Source organism: Cannabis sativa, chromosome 2, assembly GCF_029168945.1.
Source record: "Cannabis sativa cultivar Pink pepper isolate KNU-18-1 chromosome 2, ASM2916894v1, whole genome shotgun sequence".
Taxonomy (NCBI): Eukaryota; Viridiplantae; Streptophyta; class Magnoliopsida; order Rosales; family Cannabaceae; genus Cannabis; species Cannabis sativa.
Genome location: NC_083602.1, coordinates 90,424,702 through 90,436,757, shown reverse-complemented (window position 1 = coordinate 90,436,757; position 12,056 = coordinate 90,424,702). Strand labels below are relative to the sequence as shown.

Below are 12,056 nucleotides of genomic sequence, written 5' to 3'. Positions count from 1 at the left end.
AGTCTTTTCTTCTTCTACCTTTCATATATATATGTAATATATATAGTGTATATATATATGTATTGTAACATATATTTAATCAATCTCTTATTTTAGTCCTTGTATTATTTTACAATAGAGTTGTAATATCTTGATTTTCTTCCATTGTTATAAAATCTCTAACAATCAAAAGCTTATCCCTTTTCAATGGAAGAGATGATAAATCAAGATTGTGAGAATACAATGATAAGAGATTTAATGTGAAAGTCATTCATGGGTGAGCATGATGGTGAATATAATGTGATTTACTATTTTATATGATAGTAATATATTTGATATATATATGTGGCATATATATGTGATCATGTGTTTATATCATATTATATATATGATATTTGAATTTTATATTATGTTATTATATGTATATATATGAGATATATAATATATAACATGTATATATGAGTAATATATATTATATATATGTAGAGTATGTGATATAATATATATTAGTGAGATTAAATATGTAGAAATAATTATTTCTATGTATTTATATGAGACATGCATATATAATACATATATTATATATAATATATATCATGAATGTGTATTAAAGTGTATATATGTTATATATGTGTGAGGTATGTAACATATATAGTTGTGTAATTAATATATATTATGTGTATATGATATATATGTATATTATAGTATATATATTATATACATATGAGATATGTAACATATATATTGTGAATTTAATATTGATATTATGTGTATGTTACATATGAGATATTGATTAGTAACATACATATTATATTAACATATGAGTTACATAGCATGATAATAATGTTGATAGTAATAAAATAGTGTTTATTATTATTGTGAGAATTATTATCATCTATTTTGTGAATAAAGAATATTTTAAATTCTTTTTCAATTTGGTAGTGAACATCTCACTTTATGAGATAATAAAAGATGGCTTTTGAGAAGTTACATCTTTTATTGGGTTATAAGAGATAATCATCTCATATTTGAGATAAGAAAAAGTGGACTATGAGAGTTACACTTTTATTGGACTTGCATTGTCATAAGCAAGAATAAATGGATTAAAAGTGAACCCAAACTTGTGAAATGAGCCATAAATTGGAAGAGCAATTTTGGACTCAAAAGTAAATGAATCAATGTGGATTCAAAAATAGTGAAAAGATAACAAAATTGGAGAAGCAATTTTGAATCTTAAATGATCAAAGTTGTGAACAAAATTGATGAGAATTTTGTTAACTTTGGTATAATTTTGGGCTAATCTCAATAAGGAGATAACCTTAAAATTATGAGTAAAAATAATCACATTATTTTATGAGTAGTAATGTGAGTTTGATATTTTAGTTTTGTTGAGAAAACTAAAAATGTCAAATGGTATTTTTAAAGTGGCCTTAAAGAGTCATTTGAAGAGGAAAATACACAAAAGTGATATTTTATATACACTTTATGGTAAAAATGTGGGGGTGAGCCACAAATTTAATCAAAATGTGTTGAGACGTTATTGATTAATTTATTTGATTTTGAATTCAAATTCTAAATCAAATTTGGCTATGTGTATATGTAAAATTTTGACATATTTTGGTGTCAAAGTTAAGTGAAAATAATTTCAAGAAGGAAATTAATTAAAAGAGTTATAGAGACAAAGTGGTCTTCTATATTTTAAAATCAAGATATTATCTTGATAGTGAAATGTGAAAGTGTGGGGGTGATACTCCAATGTAAAAAGTTTAAGACATGCTTGGTGTCTTAAAATAAAGTATAATTTAGACATGTTTGGTGTCTAAATTAGTGTTTAATTTTGATATGTTTGGTATCGAAATTATTGAGAATTTGAGTTGTGTGAAAATTAATCTTTTATGATTGAATTTTCAAAGCTTAAGTACTTAAGGAGAAAAGTGGTCGCAAAGTGAACACTATATTTTGGCATGCATGATTCACATGGAATCAATAGTGAGAGGTTATAACAAATCGCTTAATCTCCGTACAAGATTAAAACATGAATTTTCGAGGGATGGGACCTAAACTCCCTTAGTGTTTTGCTCATTGATGGTAACCTATCTTAACACTAGTAAACATCTAGTCTTAAGTTCAATAGGTAATAACAAGTCAATAGAGTGAATATGGTACTCAATTGTCTCATCTATGAATGAGTACATGTGGTGAAAATTGAGGGTTAAAACCGAAAGGTTTTTTAATGGAGCTTAAGCTTAAGAAAACTCACTTAAGCTTAAGAAGTGTCTAAAGAGTGGTGAGACACTAAAACTCCACCTATATGGGCTAGAGGTGGTGCCGCCTCTTATGAGAATTGGGAGTCTTCTCTAGAGAGTCCATGAATTGGAATTTTGCACATGGCCATTAATCTGCAAGAGCGAGACATGCGGTCTCAAGTGAGCATTAGCGAGGGTGTGTGTGTTATCACCGGTTTGTATTAAAGGAATAATGGTTCAATGCTACGGCAACCAAAATTTCATCAAACTTTGTGGTAACTACACTAAGGTAAAATTCAAGTCGAAAGACATTTTACCTAATGCACCTAAGCAAGACTTCTTAAAAGTGTGTATTTAGTCAATCAAAGTGGGGGAATGTTATATTTTGATATAATATTTTTGATTGATTAAATAAATGTTACAAATGTTACAAGTTTATTACTAAAGAGATAATATTTAATCTAGTGGGGGATTGTTATATTATTTATAATAATATAATATATAGATTAAATATGTGTAATAAACTTATAATATGTAACATATGACTATATTAGTTGTCATCTTTTTGTAACATTTGGGGAGTTGTTACTATGAGTAACCTCCACCATTATCACCAACATTAAGAGTGTAAAAGATGTTACACACCTTTATTTGAAATTCTTAATGCTATAGGAGTTATGGTGTGTGTAAGAGTTACATTTGAGTCCATAACATCTATAGGGGTTATGAGTTTGAATTTCAAATGGTGATATCCTAAACACTATATAAAGGAGGTCTATGGTGCTCATTTGGGAGTAAGAGATGTCAAGTTTTCTATCAAGAAAGCACATTGCTAGAAAACCCTAAAAGGCTTGATAATTCCCAAAGCTATTTCCTAGAGAGTTCCCTTAGTGCTTAGAGATAGGGGGAAATAAGCTTTTGGACAAATGTGTAATACATTGTTCAAGTCATGGTGATCCCCACTAATCTACACTCAAGGTTGTGAGTGAGTATATATATATATATATTTCTTCATATTATATATATGTGTGTTATATAATATTGTGTAGTCTTTTCTTCTTCTACCTTTCATATATATATATATATGTAATATATATAGTGTATATATATATGTATTGTAACATATATTTAATCAATCTCTTATTTTAGTCCTTGTATTATTTTACAATAGAGTTGTAATATCTTGATTTTCTTCCATTGTTATAAAATCTCTAACAATGAGTTGGTACTTCAAAAAACTCTTGAAACTTCGAATGAGTATTAACGAGACATCCTTGTTTCAAGCTGAAAAGGGAGGTAAATTTTATGCTATACGTTTATGTAACTCGCTTATTGAAGCTCATGATGCGAAGTATAGTGGAGTTAATTGGAATAAACTTATTATTCCAAAACATAGATTCATCTTATGGCAGGTTTACAATCATCAACTCCTTACTCGTGATCTTTTATGCAAATTCATGAGCCTCTCCTCGGATCTTTGCCCAGTGTGCAATTCTGATATGGAAACACATAATCACCTCTTCATTAATTGTGTTTACTCCAAGAAAGCCTTTTGCTGAAATTGGCAGATGGATGGGATATGTGAAGTGACTGAAAGATATCTTTAACGTCCGTCAATGGTGCTTACGGGGTCCTCTTGACTTCCAAAATCGTATAATAAATACAGTTTTTGTTGCTGCCATTTATATGGAAAAGCAGAAATAGATGTATATTTGATTTGGCTTATGTCTCTCCTAGTAAATTGAGCTTAGAAGTTAGGAAGGTAGCTCAAGCTAGAATTTTGAGTATAATTTTCGTCTAATCTTGTCAGTAAATACTCTATTTTTAAATTATTAAAAGAATATTTTTTTTAATAATTTATTAAAAGAAAATTTGAATGTAACTAATTAGTATAAAGTTTTACTTAGGGTGCGTTTGGAAATTCACAATGTAATTAGATTTGTGTGTAATTGGAGGTAATTACACAATTTGGCATGTTTGTCTGACCATGTAATTACACTGTAACTGTGTAATTGGAAGTAATTGAGCGGTTCCAATTACACTCTCCAATTCTCATGGCCCCCATGAGAATTGAATATAATTACACTGTGTAATTACTAAAAACTTTTCATATTAAACATTAGCTATTAAAAAAATATTATTTTCCTATGTAATTACTAACTATTTTGCCAAACAAGATATTAGAAATTCATATGTAATTACCACCTCATATCCAAACACACCTTGCATTTAAAATATAGTGTAATTACTAAGCTGTGTAATTACTACCCTAATAATTACCCTACCTAGTAATTACACAGTTACTTCCAAACACACCCTTAATCTCAATATTTGTTACTATATTGAACTTGCATTGACTAAGTTTGATTTCAACATATATTAATATATAATATACTTATATATATTTTCAAAAATTCTTTTTAATATATAATCAGTTAGTATTTTAATATTTGAGTTTGATGTAATTAAAGTATGATTTTTTTCTTAGCCTAATTAGCTATGAGTATCAAAGAGAGAGAAGTTACGTTGAAACTCTATTATTTTATGTTTACTGTGATTGAAACGAATAATTTTGTGGTGATAGAAGCTATCTGAAGCACAATTTTTATATGTTTTGCGTTTAAGTTAATGTTTTTTTAATTTTTCTCAAGCGATTTGCGAATTGAATTGTATATATGTTGTCAAAAATTCTCGATGGTTAGTTGATCGTGTGGTTATGAAAGATTTTCTTTCGGCTAATTTATTGTTTGTTATGTTAAGCAATTGCTCTACTTAATGAAGATTAAATCTGTTCAAAAATTAGCTTTTAGTTTTATTATTTTTACTTAATAAAAATTTAAAAAATTTGTGGAAATTAGAAATGAGACAGAGGAGATAGAAAAGAAGTGTACAGAATCCAACTAAACAGCCAACTATATTTAATCTGATTAATTATTAATTATAAATTTTTTGATGATCAGAGTTCATCTGATTATTATTATTATTATTATTATTATCATTATTTATTACTACTTTAAGAGATCTGATTATATATATACATATTAATTTGGAAAGTAAATAATTAATAGACACGCTAAATTAAATTGTGATATATATACATGGACCAAATAAATTAATGTTGTCCTCTTCAAATAATAATAATAATTAATGGTGAATTTTTTTAAAAAAGAATTTATATATATATATATACAAATAGGGTATAATTAATAATTAATGATTTTTGGCTCCGTACGTTTGAATGGTCATTCTGATATCTACAAGTCCGTATCAAAATGGAAGAAATTTGCTTCAAATAATAATATTTTGATATATTTTCTCAACAACAAAAATTAATAAATCAATAAAAGAAATTGATGTGTTTATTAATAATGAATAAGGGTTGATAATTAATATTTTTAATTTTGAATTTTAATATGTACTAAATCATACTCAAAAGTAGAATATTTTATTGTTTGTGGAGTGGCCACTACATTACCCTCTAAGCTTTTAGAATTTTTATTTTAATATATATATAAGTTATATAAATAAAGTTAAGATAATTAAATTTTAGCTATTAAAAAAATACTTATTTACTATAATAAGCCCAATAATAAAATTAAAGATAAAAAATAAAACCCAAACTCACTATTATTGAGAGCTCATTTCAATTACTTAATTATTTTATGGTAATTAAAGTTCAGAAAAATGAACAATAGTAAAATTTATTTTGTGGTAAAAAGAGGCACAAAAAATTTACTTGTATAATTATACTAATTTATATACAAGCTTAAAAAACGAATTAAATATTATTGTATATTAAAAAAATTGGTGAAAAATAGACTTTCGTTCGGCCCAGATTCATTATTTGAATCTCACTGATCATGTCCTCTCAAATTATTAAATTTAAAAAATTTCGTCTAATTTTACTAATGAAAGTTTAACGTGGATGAAAGTTCAAGTCATAGACACGATTTGGTTCATAATTCGGGAGGCACGATTTGATGTACATATCAAAATTTAGAGGGCACTATAATTGGTACATAATCATTACGTTAGTAAAATTGAATATAAAATCATACAGAAATCTTTAAATTCAATAATCTCAATAATTTAAAAAAAATTTAAACCATCTGTAAAATTCAAGGGATATAATTTGGTACTTTAACCTAAGAATATAATACATCTTGTCTATTATATATAAATATTAGCTATTTTTTTCAAAAGACTTTAACCTTGCATGAAAATTTGTAATTAATTGGATGCATATATAGCAACACATCATTTTCAACAATCCTTTAAATGCATTTTTATTATTATATACATTCTCTTTTTAATGTCTTTTGACTAATTTCCTCTCTTTTCATTAATTATTCTATTCTCTTTTATTATTGTTTTCGTGTACGAGTTGTATACATACATAATTAATAACAAGAAATAAATTAATTAATGTCTCTTACATATGTTTTTTTTTGCATTAATTATATGAGGTTAATTAATTAAAATTTATACTTGGTGAAATTCTTGTGGTTATTATGATTCTTCTTGTTCACGTCGACATGTCTTAATTTGTTCTTTTCTTTTTCACTAACAATTTCGTTTATTATAATTATTATTATTATTATATTATAATTTATTATTTATTTCTACATATATAATTAATAAATTACAATGAGCTAGTTGTGATAATCTAGGTAAAAATATATATAAAAAAAAATTACATATTAAAATATTTTTGTAATCTTTTTTATAAATTTTGCTCAAAATTATGTAAAATTTTTCTTTCAATAATGTAATTCGAATGTTATAAACTTATAAAGATATTTGAAACTTAAATAGTTATGTAAATTACTTTGTGGTACTAAAATTCTAATTATGTATATTTTATTTTTTGGCAAATTTGTTAAATTTTTAAAAATTCTTGTAGTCATTTAATTACAATATTATAAGAAAATTACAAATTTTATGAATTTTTATACAAAATTTGTGTAAAAATATAATTTTTTTAAAAATAGCTATTTTATGGGAAAATTTTAAAAATGATATATATATATAAAAACATATTTTTAATTGGTTATTTTTACTCACTAATCTTGAATCACTTTATTCCTATCTCATAGTGTTGGCTAACTATCTAGATAGGTGTATGGATCGAAATGAAACTCTGATACTATGACAAGTATCACGAAATTCCATCTCAAAAATAATTAGTAATAAATTAAGTAACCTATGTTTTTATACATAACTCAATACTTTTACATTTCATTCACGTGGTATAATATTAACTATACATAAAATGAAATATTTTTACCACCAAAATAATTACACCATAATTTTAAGAGTAAGAAAATAAACTAAAATGTGTGCCTCAAATTTCCCATAATTACTTATACAATACAAGAGTATTGTACCTTCATTACTCTAAATGGACAAACTAATAAAAATAATAATCATATACACAAAATATGAACAGAAGTATAGAAACTGTGTGGGAAATTTCCAAAATCCAAATCATTCCATTTTTTATAAAAAAGAAATGAAGAATTATTATTATTTTTGATTAAGATTTGTGATCTAATATAATAGGACCATATGTACTAATGAAAATCGCCAAGTGGCTCATCAATACAATTCCATGTCATTATCAAGCTTACGTGTCATTTTCTATACCTATATATATACCTCTATATAAATGAACAGCCAAACATACTAATTAAACCCAACCATCAAAACAAAAACACAAACTCTCTCTTTTGTTCATAGATCATCACCTCCATCAACCTTAATTTGCTTGAAGCTTTAGAAATGGAGAATAAGATTGTTATGAGCAAAGTAGTCTTGTTTTGCTTCTTATTCTTTTATTTCACTACAACTCCAACTACTTCTCAGGAAGTCGGTAAGTTAAATCTTTGAGAAATGTTAAAAGACGCTAATAGTGATTTAATGTCTTTTAACATATTATATCGTCATTAGTATGATTTCATATTACATCTCTACTTAAGGTCTACTTAATTCCAAGATTTAAATTATAATTATTTTATTAATTTTAAAAATATTATATTTTTTCGAAATAAAAGTAAAAATATTTTTTTTTACTATGATCTATTAAATTTTAGAGTCAGCCCTGCTTGTACTCAGGCTCGGTCCTGGGCATAGGCGGGGTAGGCCTGTGCCTAGGGCCTACCTATCCCAGGGGCCCAAAAAAAATATTTACCTTTTAAAATTATACCAATTTTTTTACTGATTTTGAAAAATACCATATTTTTTCCTAAATAAGGGTCCAAAATAATTTTTTTTTCTATGGCCCACTAAAAGTCAGGGCCGGCCTGCTTGTACTAATGATGTAATTAGAAGTAATGTAAATATTTGATATGAATAGAGGATACAAGGGAGTTTGCTTATGAATCATGGAGCGTGAGAGGACCAACAAGATGGGGAATGATTCGACCAGAGTGGAGAATGTGCAACAATGGCACAATGCAATCTCCAATTGAGCTTTTGGACCAAAGAGTTAGGCTTGTCACTTCTCTTGGCAGGCTTAAGACTCGTTACACACCTTCCAATGCCACCCTTCGAAACAGAGGTCATGATATGATGGTCAGTTACTATCAATTTAAAAATCCGCCTCAATTGAGTTTTTAGTCTCACTAAATTCTAAGCGCAAGTCTAATCTGTCTTAGTCCGCCTAATTTGTTGATTAGTTGGTCTTTAAATATAGAGTTGGCGGCTAAGACAGCTTAGGCTCGCTCCTAAAATTCACTCGGGCTCAAATTTTAAATACTAGTTTAAAAAATACGATTAAATTTTTCTTAGTCAAAAAAGTGTATATTATAGATATAAGATAATTTATATAGTGCTCAAAAACATTCAAAATAGTTACTAGTTGCATGTGTCATGCAAATGCAATTAATTGAATTTTATTTTTGACACAAAAATTTATTCAATTTTTTTTTTTAAAAAATAAAATATAATACCATATATAATTGACAAGGAAAGTAAAAGAAAGTGATGTAGATATATTAGGCAAGCTATATATGTCATTTTCTAACCTTATATTGTATTTATATGTAACACATAAGTAGTCAAACTTTCCATTATTATGTCTCTTAAATTCTAATAAAGGAACTCTTTATTATAAATGTTAAGCATCATGATCAAAAGATTCAAAGTGACTTTATTATTATTATTATTGTTGTTGTGTGGGTGCAGTTGAAATGGACTTCAAACACAGCTGGATTTGTAGAACTAAATAGAACTCAATATTTCTTGCAACAAATTCATTGGCACTCACCCTCCGAACACACTATAAATGGAAGAAGATATGATCTCGAGCTTCACTTGGTTCACCAAAGCCTAACTGGACAACTCGCAGTTATTGGAATTATGTATCAGATCGGAGCTGCTGATTCATTTTTAACATCAGTAAGTTGATAATAAAAATATTAAGAGTAACGTTAGATATACGCTCAAATATTATTAATTTAATTATTTAACCTATTTTTTTTAGATGGAGGGTCATTTGATGCATGCGGTTTCGAATCGAACATATCAAGAAAGATTTGTTGGGAGAGTTGATCCAACCCTAATCAAATTTGGGAGCCGTCGTTATTATAAATACGTTGGTTCGCTCACTGTTCCTCCTTGCACTCAAAATGTTATTTGGCTCGTTGTAAGAGAGGTAATTAGTAATACTTAGTTCTTAATTAATTAGTTTTAATTTAATTATTATAGTTGTTTTAATTAATTTTTCACATACTTTCTTAATTATTTATTTATGATAATATCATTAAAATTGTTAATTCAGGTAAGGACTGTTGCAAGAGGACAAGTAAGCTTGCTCCATGTTGCTGTCAATGATGTAAGTTATTAATTAATAATTAAGACTCATATTAATTTATAATTTTTTAACTCAATACTAAACTCTCATGTTATGTGTATTATTAAACCTTAATTAATTAGTAAGACTATTTTAAATTTGCATCAAAGTGGTTTATAAACATGGGGTTTTGTTGGGTTTTTAGCTAAACAAATCCTCTTGGTTTTTTCTTCTTATATAAAATTATAAATCATTAGAAATATAACAAAAGTAAAAGTATTTTTTAATTCGAACTTAGGTTATTATTAAAAAAAATAAAAAGGATATTTAACACTGTAAAGTATATAACACCCTACTGATATAACATTTTATAATTAGTTAGCAGTTTTTTATATTATTTATTTATTTACTTACGTGTTTGACATCTTAAAATATTCTTTAATATTTCTTAATTTAATTGTCTTTCAATTAAAATTAAAGTGCAAAATAATAAATTCTAACCATATCTTATGTGTTGATTATTTCACTTGTCTTCTTTCTAATTTTAATTTCGATAGTATCTCGATATCCTGATTGGATGGTAGATTATTACTTTAATTGATTATAATTCTATTATTTATTAAGAAAAATAAAGGATTACTTTATATACCATTTTTTAATTTTTTATTTTTGTTCAATTTTTTTATTTTGATTTTGTAATATATATATATATAATTAATATTGTAATTATGGTTATAATTTTGGCAGGGTTCGGATACTAATGCTAGGCCAATACAACATACTCATGGGCGCCCATTGGACTTATATACCAATGAGGACTTCATATATAGGCGCAACTAAATTCATTAATTATTATCACCATTTTTATTTTTTAATTCTTCACCAATATATATTTATATCTATATCTATATCTATAAATGTCAAATAAAAAAGTGATGGACATGCATGTATTGTTCAACCTTATTATATAATTATAAGTTTTGTCACATGAAATTATACTTGTAATAGACAATATATATATATATGTTTTATTATTAATCTCATGGTATATCATGAAGTGTTGTTGTTTCATTTACTCTTCTTTTTAATTTTAATATATGTAGTTATGTTTACTTTCATCTACTACTTTGTAATAAATGATTTAATTTTATTTTTTTTTATTATGTACACTCAAGCTTTGATTTATATATGCATTTAAAATTATTTATCATTTTAAATTCTAAATTAACTTTACCTTAAAAATATTTATTAAATTATAGTATCGAGGTAGATGAAAGATTCTCTCATTCAGTTCAAAATATTTATTTAATATTGAATTTGAAATAAATATATGTAACTAATGAAGAAATATTTTTTTTTTAAAATAGTTGAGATGTTCTCTCAAAGTGGTTGAGATGTTCCTTTTTAAGTGGTTGAGATAGGCTTTCAAATTGGCTGAGATATTCTCTCAAAGTGGTCGAGATCTTATCTCTAGGAGTATCTACAATGGTAATATTTTTTAAAGGTGCTATATATCTCCACATCATCTAAAAATATATTATTTTATTCTATCTTTCTTCCACATCATTTTTTACACCTTTATTTCTAAAAATATTCCAATGGTATAACACATTTTAAAAATACTATAATTATGATCTCACACATTATAATATATATAATTCTTTTTCCTTATTAAACTATTACATATATATTACACTTTTAATTTTTTATTTAAAAAAAACAAAGCATGAATGACATTGTGTGGCATCAATACAAATTTCAAGAATAACATTATTTTATCTCGAGTAATTTGCGGCATAACCTCCTTAAGTGGTCAGGTTTTTACAACTAACCCCCAATTGTAAAATTTTGGTGGTAAAACCTCCTAAACCCAAGTTCTGTTAGCACTTAGCCCTTTCCATCCATTTTTGGCTGTTAACTGCCATGGTGGAATGTCCACGTGTACACAGTGTACACGTGGCACAATTTTATTGTTCCACATAAATAAATATTTAAAAAATAAAAAAATTAATTATTTTAAAAATAAAAAATAAAATATA

The 12,056-nt window shown here is 26.1% G+C and overlaps 1 protein-coding gene across 1 annotated transcript; it reads left to right on the top strand.

The window, feature by feature from the left end:
- Positions 1-7,900: 7,900 nt before the first annotated feature.
- Positions 7,901-11,088, top strand: LOC115718599 (alpha carbonic anhydrase 7). The gene is made up of 6 exons (XM_030647409.2): positions 7,901-8,097; positions 8,581-8,798; positions 9,411-9,623; positions 9,709-9,879; positions 10,006-10,059; positions 10,765-11,088. Exons 1-6 carry the CDS (start codon positions 8,007-8,009, stop codon positions 10,855-10,857), a joined length of 840 nt encoding a protein of 279 aa, XP_030503269.2. The 5' UTR covers positions 7,901-8,006; the 3' UTR covers positions 10,858-11,088.
- The last annotated feature ends 968 nt before the right edge of the window (positions 11,089-12,056 follow it).